The following is a 15,844-nucleotide window of genomic DNA, read 5'->3' as shown; positions in this document are numbered from 1 at the left end:
TGGAAAATTCTCACGTTTTCAAAAAAATTTTCATTTTTTTTTTATTATCATCAAAATGTAATTTCCGTTCGAAAAGGCTGTGAAATAAATGTACGTGGGGGGAGCAGTGGGGGAGGGGAAGGGAGAAAAAAATCGGAATCGTATTAACCATACATTTGTTTTAATTATCCTCAGGTGTAAATTATTATTATTATTTTAATTTTAGGTGCCATCAAACATGGAGAAAAAAAAAGAAAACCTTTTCCCTCCTCTCCCCCCATCTCTCCCTCTTTTTCTCCGTGATAATAATAAAATTTTAAAAAGCAAGGAGGGGGTGGGGGAAAATCGCGTCGAGCATTTTATATTCAGTGGTTGTTATTAATAATAATAATAATAAATTTTTATTTTTTTTATTATTTTTTTTATTTTTCGATTTCTTACACGCTTGAAAATTTATATAATTAACATAATAAAAAAAAAAAAAATGGTGATAATATAAAAAAAATAAAATGATAAATGAATTGATTAAAAAAAAAAAAATTTATGTTTACTTTTATTTATTTTTTCCACCTATCCTCAATAAATAAATAAATAAATTAATTAATAAAATTTGTTGTTGTTGTTGTTTTTGCTATATATTGTTGTTATTATTGTTGTTTGTTAATTAGATATTATAGTTAATAATAATAATAATTATATTTATTACGATGCCGATATATAGAAAAATATAGAAAATAGAATTTAAAAAAAAATAAATAAATAAATAAATTTATATGCCTTTTTAAACGGTTGTTATCATTATTATATTATGTGTCACGATGGAAAAAAAAAATCATTAAATAATTTATGAAAATTTTTAAAATTTGTAGAATTTTAAAACATTATTATTATAGCGCTATATTTAATAAAAAGAAAAACAAAATTGTAATTCTTTTTTTTTTATTCGTCCTTTTTATTAAATGTAATTATAATAATAATAATAATAATAATAAATAAATATTAAGTATTGTAAATTCATAATTTTTGAAATTGGCGCGTAAATTGATGTTTTGAAAATTTTACCATTGAATATTCATAGACGTATATTCAATGGTAATAAAATTTAAAAAAATCTCATTGGTTGATTTGAATTTTATTAATTAAAGATGGCGGGTGAAACAGTTGACAGCGAAATATGGATTGTGAAGTTATTTATAAGAATTTTGTCAATTGATTATTGTTTATATTTTTTTTCTAAGTAAGATATTTAGTTTTTTTTCTTTTTTATTTTATTTTATTTATATTTTATTTAATTAAATTAATTAATTTAACTTATCCAATTATAATAATAATAATAATAATTGTATAATTCTCAACGTTTTTCTGGCTATTACAAATGCATGAACCAAAAAAAAAAACAATGATTATCTGTATTATTTTCTATGTATACATAACTTTATTAATTATTTTATATAATTAATAACTTGTTTACCATAATTATTATTATTACTATTTGTGTTAAATTATTTAAAACAAACAAAAATAAATAATTTTTGGTTATTGTTAAGGTAAACAAATGAAATAATAATAATAGTATCATAATTTATTAATTTTTTTTAACTGAAATCTTTTTTCTCATTTAATACATTTGATGATAATAATACTATTGATAAGAAATAGATATATTAATGTAGTAAACCTGCTTCTTGTTTTCTAATAATAATAATAATAATATCATGTCAGTTTTATTCAAAAAAAAAAGCAATCTCATTAAAAACACAAATTATTATTATTATAATATTTACATTATAAAAAATAAGTTTGAATTGATAAAATGATATTTATTATCTTTTTGTTTTTTTTTTTAAATATTAATAATCAATAATTATTGATTTTATTAATTAATTGTAAAAATAATTATTGTTTAAAAAATTTATTGATTTTTTTCTTTTAAAGGTCAAAATATAATAATTGTCCGTTTAAAAAAAAAAAAAAGGAAATTATTCGTGGATTTCGATAATTCAAAATTGAGTTTTCAAACGTCAAAAAAAAAACAAAAAAGTTTTCTTTATTTCTTTCTTTAATTTGTATTAATTAATGGAAACGAGAATAACGAATAAATTGCAATTAATGGAAGCCATAACTTTAGGTAAATATATGTTTATTATTTAATTGTATAAATAATAATAATAGTGGATGTGCTAATATTTTTTTTATTGTCACGTTTTCAGGTTTGGAAGGGTTATGAGCATTTTTTCCTGGATATGTCTGGTAAGGAAGGAACCCGAGATAGCGAAAAGGGGGGAAAATCCATAACGGAAAAAAGATCTATGCCTAATTTGGAAAGAGTAGACCGGCAAAAAGCCGTGAATCAGGTTCCAAAAAGAAAATCCAGGCACCTTCATAAATATCCAACGCCAAGTTTTAGCACAGTTTCAAGGGGACTCGACACGGATCCTCCTGCATTTCCTTCATTAGATTTAATACCGTTTGATAATCAGGGAATACCTAGAGGACAAGGAGACGTGTCTTCGGGAGTTATAGAACCTCCGGATATGGTACCATCAACTCAACCCGAATTTAAAATGGTACGAGAAGATTTTCCGGCTTTGCCAGGGACTCAAAACGATAGTTTGGAATACGGTTATCAATTGGCCGGAGGTGAATCGACGACGACTCAACCGAGAGACCAACCGCGGTCTGTAGGTATAAGGACACATCCGGACGGTAGAGTTACCAATATTCCTAGATCTATGATTCAAGATCAATATGGGATTGCAGGTTTACTGTCTTTTTTAAGAGCTGCCGAACACGATAAAACGTTAGAAGTACAAGGATTGGGAGAAGATTTAACAAAATACGGTTTCGATTTGAATTCAAAAGAATTCCTTTATCCGAATTTTAGCGGTCCTTTTGGTGATTATCCAGCTCAACCGCAAGACATTGATTACGACGTACCTAAAGAATATTTACATCATAGGAAAACAAAAAAAAAACTTCCAGCAATTGATTTTTCTCGTTACAACGACGATACACTTTTTTATCTTTTCTATACGTTTATAGGTGATTATAAGCAACTTATGGCCGCGGCTTATCTTTACGATAAGGAATGGAGATTTCACACGGAAGAAAATTATTGGATGAGTTTAATGGTCGATCAAAAAAATTGCTATTGTTTTTTCGATCCAACAAAATGGTGCAAAGTCCGAGTTATAGATTACGAAATTGATATACATAAATTAGCGGCGAGACCACACGTACCAAACGTCAGTCCTCCTAAACAAGATTTATCTCCTCCTTCAACGGTTCAATCGGCGGTCCAATTATCTAATGCTCCGATGACTCAACAAATACAAACGGTTCACGGGGTTCAACAAATGCCGGTAATACCTGTTAGTATAAATCCATATACACCAAGACCGGCGTATCGGATAATTACTTCTTATACACCTGTAAACGTTAATCATTTTAATCCAAGGCATAATATACCTACAGTTTTTACACCGTGTCCAACGATAATTGGTACGGTTACGCCCAGAAATTCAATACCGGTCGTCCCATCTCGTGCTATTCCAGTTGGACCTCCTTGCACGAGGTATAATTTATCATCGGCATATGCCCCGCCCAGGAACATAACGACCATATATGCTCCAGCACCTATGTATTCTTCTTGTTCCGACAGTAACGGAGAACGTTTGAGAAGAAAAAAAAGACATTGACAACAGTGTAGACAACTTATTTAAATTGATTTTTATGTCGTGTTTTATTATTATTATTATTATTATTATTATTAATTTCAATTCGTCCGTGCCTTTTTTTTTTATTATTATTATAAAAAAGTGTAAAGTGTCCAACAAAAATTTAAATTTAATTTTTTTTTTTTTGTTTATTTATCACTCGTCGAGTATCTTTTTAATTTTGTTATCGATAAAATATTATCAAATATTGTTATTATAAGTTAACGATTTTAAAATTTTGTTTTAAATAATAATAATAATATTAAAGTAACAATAATAATAATAATAAAAGAAAAAAGAAAAATTCTTTTTGTAAATTATTATTTTAATTTTCAATTGATTGGTTTTTTATTTTAAATGAAAAAAAAAAAAAAAATGATTATTATAGTTTGAAAAATAATTTATTTAACTCAAGTAGTTTTATTCGTTATTAATTATAATTTTCCGTTTCCTTTGTTTAATATAATGACAATAATAAATTATTTATAAAGAAAAAAAATCTCATTTGTTTCCTTTCATTATTATTATTATTATTATTATTAATTACATAAAACAAAATTTCATTTGCTCATATTTTCCATTTAAATACCATTATGTAAGCATCGTCGGATTTTCAACTTCGCCTGAAATTTAACCGTTATGCAATTATAAATACGCTCATGCACGGCCGTAAGTACGTCAAAAAAATTCTTTTAACGAACGTGTTTGATAACTCGTGATAACAATAAAATCGATTTTACTTATCATAGCAGCTGTTATCAGTAAAAAAACAAAATGCCTGTGAAAAGCTGAAAAATAATTCAAAGGAAAATGGAATAAAAAAAACATTTTATTGTAAATAAAATAATATATATATATATATTTCACACAATTTATTATTTATCGTAATTAAACGAACACACCTTTTGCCGATACAAAAAAAAAAAAAAAACACAAAATGGCACTGATAATGATGATATTGATAACATTTAAAAAATTTATTTAACAAGCATAACTAACGGATTATTATAATTATTATTGTTAAAAAAAAAAAAAAACACCAAAAAAAACTCATAATTTTTTTTTTTTTATACAAATATATATATATATATATATATATATTTTTTATTTTAAAAAAATTATTGTTAGCAAATTTTTTTTTTTTTTAATAAAAAAACTCTCACAGACGTAATTAATTAATTAATTAATAAGAGTTACATTATAAAAAAAAAAAAAGGTAATACAATTTATTTTTATCTCTCTTTCCCCGTTAATAATTTTTAAAAAAAAAAAAAAAAAAGGTCAAAGACTAGCTCGTACACTGCATTTAAACTAAACAAACATCGCACAATTTAATTATAAATAATAATAATAATAATAATAATAATAATAATAATAATAATTAATAATTAATGTACATAATTTTTTTAAAAAAAAAATAATATTTATAAATATTTTATTTTACTTTTTTTTTTTCTTTTGCATGAATGTAAATGTTTGTAATATAATTAAATATAATACAAACAAACAAACAAACACGAAAAAAAAATAAAAAAAATTTTTTCTTTTTTTTTTTTTCTTTTTATTTCTCACGAATATAATAAACAAACACTTACACAAAAAAAAATTCTTCGAAAAAAACAAACAAACAAACAAAAGTTTTTTTTTTTTACAATAAAACATTTACAACACGCGCACACGCACACGCACACGCACACAAGAAAATAAATATAAAAAAAATTTTATTTTTAATTTTTTTTTATTATTATACACAATTCTTTTGAATTTTTATTTTTTTTTAGTTATAATAATTAGTTATGATAGTATTAATAATAATAATAATAATAATAATATTAAAGTTATCGTGTGACTTATACGTGTGATAATAATAATAATAAACAAACGAGAAAAAAAAAAGAAAAAGAAAAATTAAAAACGACAGCTACGAAATTTTTTATTTATTTATTATTTATATAATTATTATTATTATTATTATTATAAAACAATATTTACAAGGTTTTTTTTTTGGAAAAATTTATTTTTTGGTTTATTTATTAATAAATATTATTAATTTTTTTATCACTTAAATAATAATAATAATATTATTTATTTATCGAATTAAAAGGTTACATGAAAAAAAAAAAAATTTTTATTTACACTCATTCATTCATTCACTCGCTCGCTCATTCAACACATTTTATCCAATCCTAGTGTCATGTTTTTTTTTCCCCCCATAAAAAAATAAAAAAACAAACAAACAAACGGAAAACTTTATGATCGTTTCCCCTCCCCCTCCCCACCGCTCCCTTCTCCCCCCCCAAAAAAAAACGAATCCTATTTAATTAATACTACAAGTATTAACAGTATTAACCGGGTTTGGCCATCCTTTTTTTTCTTTCGTTTCTTACACCACGTCGCAATCGTCATTTAACTACAACTACTACTACTACTACCACTACCACTACTTCTAATAATAATAATAATAATAATTAAAAAGTGACTTTGGTCGTGTAATTTTTTTCATAAATCGTTTCATACGTTAAAAAAAAAAAAAATTTTTTCCTTTTTCTCTCTCTTTCTCTCTCTCTCTCTCCCTTCTATCGATGACTAAAAAAATTTATTATCATTATTATTAATTATTTATTAAAATAATTTTTTATTATTTTTCAAATAAATAAATAAAAATTAATTCACAAAAAAAAAAAAGTAATAATAATATTAAAAAACAACGAATAATGTCCAGCATTTATGTTGCCCTTGTTTTTTACATTACCATTTAAAAAAAAATAAAAGTTAATAAGTTATTTATTAATAACTTATTAAAATCATCAATAGAATTAAAAAGAGAAAGAAAATCAATTAATAACTAAAATTAAGTTTTCTTGCCGATTATTAAAAAAATTTTTTTTTTTTAATGATAAATGCATCATGAGCTGTTGTGGTTGTTGTTTGTATCGTCGTTATTATTATTACCATTATTAAATCCCATTGATTCATTTATTTATTTTTTTTCATATAATCGGTTTCTAATGACACGATCGTGTCGTATCGAAAAATTTTCTTTTCTTTTTCTTCTTTTTCTCTTCGGAATGAATGAGAATTAAATTAAAAAGGTGATGAGATTGTTTTTCTTCTCTTCTCTTCGTTACGTTAAAATATTATAGGTTTGTACTTCAGGAACCGGAAATGATCCAAATATAGAAAAAAATCGAAACGTGTTCGTCTTTAAGTTTTTTTTTTAAACTTCGGTGGTTCTTGTAAAACATTCTTCTTGTCCGGCTCGACTCGATTTCCGTTCCCTTTTTGCAAATATTCCACCCAGAAATGATTGTTGATGATTCATCATTTTTGTATTTTTAAATCCTCCGGGACCTACTCCTCCTCCTCCTAAAACTTGTAAGTTTTGCGGCGATGAATCCCTGCTCACGGTGCTTGCGGAAGTTGATTGAAACGATATGGACATTCCGGAATCGAGAGATCCGACGCTTCCTCTTCTCTGCTGGGGTTTTTCCGTCACGACTACAAAAAAAAAAAAAAAAAAAAAACCGAGTTAAAAAAGGAAGAGAGTCGATAGAAAAATACGTCACTTCCGTTTTAATTAAACTTACATTGTTCGTGTATGTCGAGAAGAGAATTGCTTAAAGCTGATCTTTTCAACTGACTTTCAATGAGAGGTCTTTTGTTGTCATCTTGAGCTTGCGAGGAATAAGGACAAACTTCGACGTCTGCTACTCCGCTGTCTCTGTTTTCCGGTGGTGCTCCCCCTCGTCCTCGTCCCGATTTCTGCCTTTCCAATTCTTGTTCTATTCTAAGATTTTCCATTTCGTCCATTTCGCTTATGGATTCTCTCAGATCTTCTGCGAATTTACACCTGTCGTGTTCGTTTCTCGCGTTGAACGTTATCAACACTTTACCGCCGACTCTTTGTGATAACCTGATGCCGTATTGGTAATCTGAAATCGTCGTGGATGACGGATTAGATTTTGTAGGAAAAAAATCCAATTTCTGAAACTTTGGGTATTTTGTGGGGGGGGGGGTATACTCACAAGGTACTTCGAACGTCGACACGACCATTCCGCAAAGTGGAAAACTTTCTCTGAACGTGTACGTAACTGAATTTTTCTTTTTACTAAATATTTTTGTGACGACTAGCAAGTCATTGAAAAGGAAAACTTCTCTCTGATGTACTCCCGGCCTTTCTTTTTTATACATGTCCGGTAATTCGTACAAACGACAATAACAAACTAATCTACGATGTGGCAAAGCCAAATTCTGAAACGGAAAAAAAAAAAATTTTTTTTAACTCTCTCTCAAAGCGAAAATCATCGACATTATAAAAGAAGAAAGAAAGAAAGAAAAAAAACTCACGGGTTTCTTTCCGACTATGTTCGATTGAACTTTCATTACTTGAGTCACGTGATCGTTACCCGGTTTAAATTCGTTGCCTTTGACTCTTTCGTATATTCCGGACAACATGTCCCGATCAATGTCGCCGCAATCGTCGATGCCCCTAAGATTTTTTATGAAATCCTCCAATTTCATTCTTCTTTCGGGTTTTAAATTGGGCGTGTGTAAATCCGTGTTGAGCATGATGATGGCAAACGCGAGTACGAAAACCGTATCCGGACTCCTCAATCGCGACACGACTTCCCGATTGCAACTGCAATACCTTTGACTGAAAACTTCCATTAATCTTTCTATTTTTTGAGCTTCACCCGGCATTCTAAAATACGTTTGAAATTTCCTGAGCGCAACATCTATTTGCATTCCCGCTAAATCTAATTCCGCTGAAAAACACCTGAAAAACAAACAAACAAACAAACCAAACATTAAACAATGATCTGACGACGACGACGACAACGACAACGACAACAACCAAAAAAAAGTTTCTTTTTCGGGGATGTTCTTTTTTTTTTTTTTATACTGTCGTGAAAATATAAACCGACAGAAAGTTGTGAAACAACCGAGTCTAGAATTTTCTATCGTCATCCGATAATTTTTCGACAAAAAACATTCACCACGATCGCCATTTTAATAAAAGTGGACACACACACACACGCGGAAACCTACTCGATGGTGCATAACGGCAAAACCCATTATTAATCAAAGGAAAGAAACGAATTCAAACAAACAAACAAACGAACAAACGGATAATAAAAAAAACAATCATTGTAATAATAATAATAATAATAATGAAACGATTACGTAAGATTTAAATTTCCTCCTTTCTATACTGTGACAAAAAAAAAATTGTTTCACATTTTAAAAAAAACCGTTACTTAGAAAGTTTTCAAAAAAAAAAAACAATATTTATGATTAAATACAATTTTCAATTAAATTTATAACCGTTGATAATTATAATGATGATGATAATAATAATAATAATAACTACGAAAACACATTCCCACAAAATTATAATTAAAAATTTAATTGTTCGTATTTAAATTCATAATAATAATAATAATAATAAAAACGAATTGAAATCGGTGAAAGTTAACTTTTGTCCATTCTCTCTTTCTCTCCCCCCCTCTCTCCCCCCCTCTCTCTCTCTCTCTCTTTTTTTTTTCTCTTTAATTTCGTTTATCTTCCTCCTCCACTTCTGGCCTCTTCTTCTTCTCTCCTTCCCCGACTTTCTATCTATTAAAGGATTTCTTCTTAATAATGCTATCGATAATATTTGACATAATCATTTTATTTATTTACGACACTCATTGCGCAATTGGGACTTTTTTTTTTTTTGAAGGAAGAGACGTGGCAGGAGAAAAACGTAACGAGATACGTTTACTTGCGGTCGATTTTTTAAATCGTTTCAACTATTTACACGTGATGTATATAAAATTTAAAAAAAAAAAAAAAATTTCCGATTGAATGCGTTTGTTTGAAAATTTTGAGGGCGTCCGAGATGTGACCCTCTTTCCTTAACCCGATACCTTTCCCATACTTTTTTTTCCCTGTTTCTTTGGCCGAGGGGAGGGGGAGGGGGGGCAAGGGGGGGGGACGGTCCCAAAACTTTTTCTTTTATTACTTACTGTAAAACTTCCATGTTGAATTCACTTTGTAAATTTCCTAAATATTCTCCTATCATTTGCCTCGATAGTCCTTTTCTCGTTATGAGAAAACTGGCTACGGCTTGAGGCGTGTTGCTTAAAAATCCTCTTTTTATCAGGTACGCTATTCCCCTTTCGGGTTTTTTGTTAAATAAATTTAAACCCACGCGATACTGACGTTTTCTTATTGCTTCCGATACCTTAAATAAAAAATAATAATAATAATAATGAAATTTCATAAACGGAAGTTCTTACGTCACTTTTTTTTTTTTTCGCAATACTTTACGAAAACTTACTTTGTACAAAGTATGTTGGCTATCGGTTACGGAATGATCGTGAACCTGCTGATAAGAATTCGTATGCGTGTTACTAAGTTCTTTTCGGCTAATGTCTGCGGATGTGTCGCTCATGTTATGCTCCGGAGAAGTTGGCTAAAAAGGAAAGAGAGAGAGAGAGAGAGAGAAAAAAAATTATTATTAATCGATCAAATTTCGAAACCTAAAAAAAAAAAATGCCTCCTCCTCCTACCTGAGCTTTCCTCTTCCAAACCGGAGATGTACGATTTCTAGATTCCATATCAACGCTTCCTTCGGCCATAACCCTATCAGTCGATAAACTACTATCACTTCCCGAACTTTGAACGGACGACAAGCTTCCGTTTTCGAAAGCTTTACCAAGTCCGTTCGTTCTCGTCAGAGAATCCGGAGTCGAACGACAGGAAATCGAAGACGTTCTCTTGGGTACTTCCGGAGGTATTTTTTTATTGGCGCTATTAGGACGCGAGGGGTAACTACTCGGTGAGGGACTTCCTTGGCGATTCCAAGAATTTCCATTTTGGTGTGGAGGAGTGTTTCTTTGTACAACTGTAGTGCTTTTTCTACCAAAAGCGTCTCGTTGAAGGCTTTGCGACTGAATACGAAAAAACATCAATAACAATAACGGTGCTAATACTAATAATAATAATAATAATAATAATAATATTCGCGACTTACAGAATGAGTGCATTGCGGATAATGAGACACTGGATGATTAGCTTCCGTGAAAGCTTCTTGCGGAGTGTAATAATGGGTGTTATCACGATATGAGCCACTTAGAGGCGGCGTATGGAGAATGCAAGGTTGCAAACCGGTCGGAGTGTAGTAATCGATTGATTGATGACCGAGATCGCAGCATCCCGATTGAGATCTCGGCAATGAAGTCGAATCCAAATGTCGCTTTTCTCTCATCGACGAGGATCTCAATGGCGCGGGTCTCGCTTGCAAAAATTTCGAACCGCCTTGTAATTCTTTTTCGAAATTGGCAACTTCGCTATCGAAATTTTCCTGACGAAATCGAAAACAAAAAATTTTTTTTTTAATAATTCACGTCACGTCACGTGGCATTAGAATATCTTTTCAACTTAAAATCTCAATCAAAAAATATATGTATATTCACACCTGTAATCGTCTGCTTAGTCTTCTTTCGGCTTTCGCCATCGCCGTTATTGAATCGAATTTTTTAGTGAGAGCATATCTTCTGAAAGCTCTCTGTATCGTTAGCGCCGCATTTCTAGCTTTTTCACCGCCATATTTCTTTTCTAAAACTTCGATTTGCTTGTCCAAAAGATCTTGAGATAATTCATATCTGTAACAACAACAACAAAAAAAAATTTTTTTTTTTTTTAAAAGGAATTTGTCGTCACGTAAAAACAAATGAAAAACGGTTTTTCCTCAAAACGACGATGAATAATAATAATAATAATAATAACGAAAACATTTTATTTACATCCACGCGAACAAAAAAACAAGAAATATTTTCGATTTTGTGTAGGCGTCCAAAGTTTTTTTCTTTCCTTTTTCTTCTTTTCTTCAAAGAGTGAAAGAAAGAGAGAGAGAAAGAGAAAATGAATTAACCGAATTTTTTTTAAAAATTTTTATCGTTTTCTTGAGAGTTTAAAGTACGAGATTTTCTCACAAAATTTAATAAAAAACCGACCGCAAATGCCCGATTGTGTCTTTTTTTTTTTTTTTTTTTAATAAACAAACAAACAAACGTTATCGACCGTTATTGTTCGTTTGTCTATACGCGGATGATAAAATTACTTTTTCTCTCTTTAAATTTTTAGCACGCAAAAAAAAAAAGGAAAACGAATCCAAAAAAAAATTTTCCGATAATGTTATGAGTAATAATGGCGGACTTAAAATGATGACATTACATAATTCATTAAATCTTTGCCAAAGCGTCAAACAAAAATCTGTAATTTTTTTTTTTTTAAACCGGAAGTCAAGCTTTTTTTCTTTTCTTTTCTTTTTAACCACAACACGCACACGCACCCCGCACCCGCACACATTCGCACATTTCCTTGAGCTGACATTAAAAAAAAAATCAAAATCATTGAGACGTTTTTTTTTTTTTTTCTCCCTCAAATTCAAGCAAACACGCGTGACGTCATTTTCATTTCAAAAAAAAAAAACAAAATGGAGATTTTCATTCAAAAACTAATTTCCAATCATTGAGGAAAAACGAATTTTTACATTATTGGAAAACGTGTCGAATCCAAATAATAAATTTTCCGTATTAAAAATCAATCTATTATTATTATTATCATTATTCGTAATTCTTACTCTTATTATTCTCTTCGACGTCACGTCACGAGTATTCTTTTCAAACTTATTAATAATAATAATAATAATAATGAAAACAAATTATTCTCATCGCGAAGAAATGCCGCGACGAAAACGACGACAAAATTTTATGTTTTATAAAATGGGTGGAGGGGGAAGCCCGGGGGGAAAGAAAAGCAGACGAAGAAAATTTTAATCGAAACGTCGCGACGAAAACAAATTTGAAACTTCTTCTTCTCCTCCTCCTCTATAGTTTTTCGAAAACACCGACCGGAAACAAAACGAAAAGAAAATTTTTGCCGTTGCCTGCAATGCAAAAGCAGCCTTCGTGCAAACAAACAAACAAACAAACGAAAAAAATTTTAAACAATCACCATCGTCACCACCACCACCACCACCGCCGCCATCACGCGTCACGGTTCGAAACGAGGAAAATGACGAAATTCTTGGGAAAAAAAAAGGAAAAACTTCTTTAAACGATTCGACTGATTTTCAAAAACAAAAAAAAATAAAAAATAAAACCGGAAGTTTTAAATTGCCCAACTGCTAATGTACCTCAAATTAGTATCATTATTATTTATAAATTCATCGTCATAACCGTCGTCGCAGTCGTCGCCTTCATTAAATTTTCCACGTTTCCTTTTCATTAGACTTTTATCCGGAGGCACGATTGGAAAAAGGGAAGGAAAACTGCGATTTAAAAAAAGGGAAAAAAAAATTTGAAAGGATGAAAGAAAAAAAACGTTTAATTTTTAACAAAACGAACGTCCTTGCGAACCCAACGCTTCCAAAAAAAAAAAACGCACGCACGCACGAACGCACTCACGCACACAAACTCATTAAATTTAATTAATATTATTATTATTATTATTTTTATTTATAAAGAGTAGGCCGCGAACCGTAGTTTTTTATTTTTTTTCTCCTACTCAAAATACCTGGAAATAATATATATATATATATTTCGGAAATTATTATTATTATTATTATTATTATTTTGTGGGTGTTTTTTTTTTCGTTTAAAAAGGCCAGCTACGGTCGGTCACGTGTAATTAATACCAAATGTTCGGTAGGTAGAAAAAAATTTTTTTTTATTTTATTTTGCCATTAATAAAATGAGTATGTTTTTTTTTTTTGCCAACCCACGTGACGCTCGTTCACGTCATCGTCATTTTTAAAACTATACCCATGTGTAATTACCAGAAAATTTTTTCCATCGAAAATAATAATAATAATAATAATAAGTCAATCGTAAAATTCAAACCTTAAATTTCCCCCCTCGTAAAAAAAAAAAAAAACAAAAATCATTTGCATTCAGGTATCGAAGTAACCTTCGCAAGTCCAAAACAAAAAAAAAAAAAAAATTCGAAAAAGTAATATGGCGTTGACGATGTGATGATGATTGTCGATAAGTTGATTAATTTAATCATCGTGTTTCACATTTGACACGCACGTGCGTAATCGTTTGGAATAATCAAAGGAAATGATTTCGATTTTGTTTCATCCCTATCGATTCCGGATGCTGCTGCTGCTGCAACTAATACGTGTGCTTTCGAAAATCACGTGTGGCAACCCCTTCTCCCACTTTCTCCCTCCCCACCCCCAAAAAAAAAAAACGCTCATGGGTACGAAAACATTAGAAGCGAAAAATAATAAGGAGCGAAAGGTGCAGAGAGAGCACGTTTTCCATCTATAAATTTCGTCTTGTTGCTACGATACGAAATCATTTCGCGCGTTCGGTATAGAGAAACCATTAGAAAAATAATAATAAAAACGAGTTTTCTCTTTCGGAATTCATTCAAAAAAAAACTTTCTCATCACGTGAGAAAAAAACATTTCATCTCATTTTATACTTTCGTAATTTGTTAATCGATCACTACCTTTACCGTTCGAAGGATGAAACCGAACGTTTCTTCTGCTACACAAACGTAAAAAAAAAAATCTATTCGATCAATTACAACCGTCGTTAAAAACAACCTTCGAGAGTACAAATTTCATCATCATCATCATCATTATTATTATTATTATTATTTTTTATACACTTGTAGGATGAATGGAAAGAAAAAAAAACGGAGGAGGAAAAAAATTATTATTAATAAAATATAAAATAAATGAAAAGAGAGAGAGAGAGAGATTCATTCGCGTTTAATGTTTTTTTTTACGCGAATACGAACGAGTAAATAATTATTAATTATATAGGTCAAAGGGCAAAAAAATAACAAAACAAATTATTCCTTTCCACCTTGAGTGTTCAATCATATTCAATCACACACACACACACAGAATTAAATTAAAAAAATTTTTTTTGACGATATTTCCTTCAGGTATTTTGATTACGTCACTACCAACCGAAAAAAAAAAAAAAAATTTTTTTTCAACGAACAAAAAAACAAATTTAATTAAATTCTAGTAAATTCTTCTGCTTCTTTTTTCTCCTTTTAAATTAAACAATAAAATGCAGATGTTTTTCAACAATTAAAACCAAAAAAAAATTTTTTTTTTTTTTTCCAACGACTACTTTATCTTTATTATTATTATTATTAATACAAAGTCATTTCCTTTGACATTTAAATTTTTTTTGTTTTCGGGTATTTTACCGGATAGCCTTGAACCTGAAATCACCGGAAATCACGATACGAAATATTCTCTCTCTCTCTCTCTCTTTTTCTCATTCCCTCCTTTTTTTGATTTTCTTTGATGTTTTCGTGCAAATTTAACAAATAATAATAATGATGATGATAATAATAATTACAAACAAAAGCCTTAAAAACTTTCCGACCGAAAGTTTTTAAAAAGGGCTTTTGAACTAATTAAAACAAAAGAAAAAACGAAAACAACAGGAAAGAACGAACAAAACGAAAAAAAAAAAAAATGTAATAATTTCATTATTTTTCCCAGGATCACAAAATTTTACGCACACAAACAAACAAACAAACAAACAAACGATCCTTCAACTTTCAATCTCCGTGGAAAACTTCAACGAGAATCAACCGGTGTAAAAAAAAAAAAAATTTAAAGACCTGAATGAAATTTCACACTAACGTAACAATACGTAAAAACTTTTTCGTGGTGCCAACAATTGAAAAAAAAAAACCCGCACAACAACCGTGAAAATCTCGTCGTCAACTAAATCCGACGATATCGGGGAATGGATCCCTATCAAAATTTAAACAATTAATAAAAATAAAAATGACAAATTAGAAATCTAAAACAACAAAAAATTCATCATCATCATCATCATCATCATAGGCGAACGTAAAACGTAGGAAAATTTTTAAATCGTGAACCGCATTCGTGTAATTAAATGAAACAATAATAATAATAATAATAATGATAATGATAATGACAAGACTGTAAAAAAAAATAAAAATTATATGTACGAGAGATTTTTTTTATAATTATGATATGTGAACACCAAATGAGCCGCGGACTAAGGAGTGTAGGTCAGGTCAATAACAGCAGAAAATGGTCATGATATCCTTTTTATACTCTTTTCCTTCCAAAAAGAAATTAATGGCGGAAT

General features: G+C 29.5%; 2 protein-coding genes across 2 annotated transcripts; one reads left to right on the top strand and one right to left on the bottom strand.

Annotated features, from left to right (window-relative positions):
• Positions 1-1,153: 1,153 nt before the first annotated feature.
• Positions 1,154-3,677, top strand: Phum_PHUM029800 (uncharacterized protein; the record flags this gene model as incomplete). Its single annotated transcript, XM_002422979.1, has 2 exons — positions 1,154-1,165; positions 2,190-3,677. The coding sequence occupies 2 exons, from the start codon at positions 1,154-1,156 to the stop codon at positions 3,675-3,677; spliced, it is 1,500 nt and encodes a 499-aa protein (XP_002423024.1).
• Positions 3,678-6,912: 3,235 nt separating this feature from the next.
• On the bottom strand, positions 6,913-12,074 carry Phum_PHUM029790 (IQ motif and Sec7 domain-containing protein, putative; the record flags this gene model as incomplete). Its single annotated transcript, XM_002422978.1, has 10 exons — positions 6,913-7,193; positions 7,283-7,627; positions 7,721-7,946; positions 8,043-8,472; positions 9,704-9,894; positions 10,018-10,152; positions 10,250-10,630; positions 10,714-11,043; positions 11,158-11,344; positions 12,034-12,074. The coding sequence occupies 10 exons, from the start codon at positions 12,072-12,074 to the stop codon at positions 6,913-6,915; spliced, it is 2,547 nt and encodes an 848-aa protein (XP_002423023.1).
• Positions 12,075-15,844: the final 3,770 nt, after the last annotated feature.

The sequence above is a fragment of the Pediculus humanus genome, genomic scaffold (genome assembly GCF_000006295.1).
Source record: "Pediculus humanus corporis 1103172107383 genomic scaffold, whole genome shotgun sequence".
Classification (NCBI taxonomy): domain Eukaryota; kingdom Metazoa; phylum Arthropoda; class Insecta; order Psocodea; family Pediculidae; genus Pediculus; species Pediculus humanus.
Note: the sequence above shows the minus strand (reverse complement) of the source record. Positions and strands in the feature narration are given on the sequence as shown.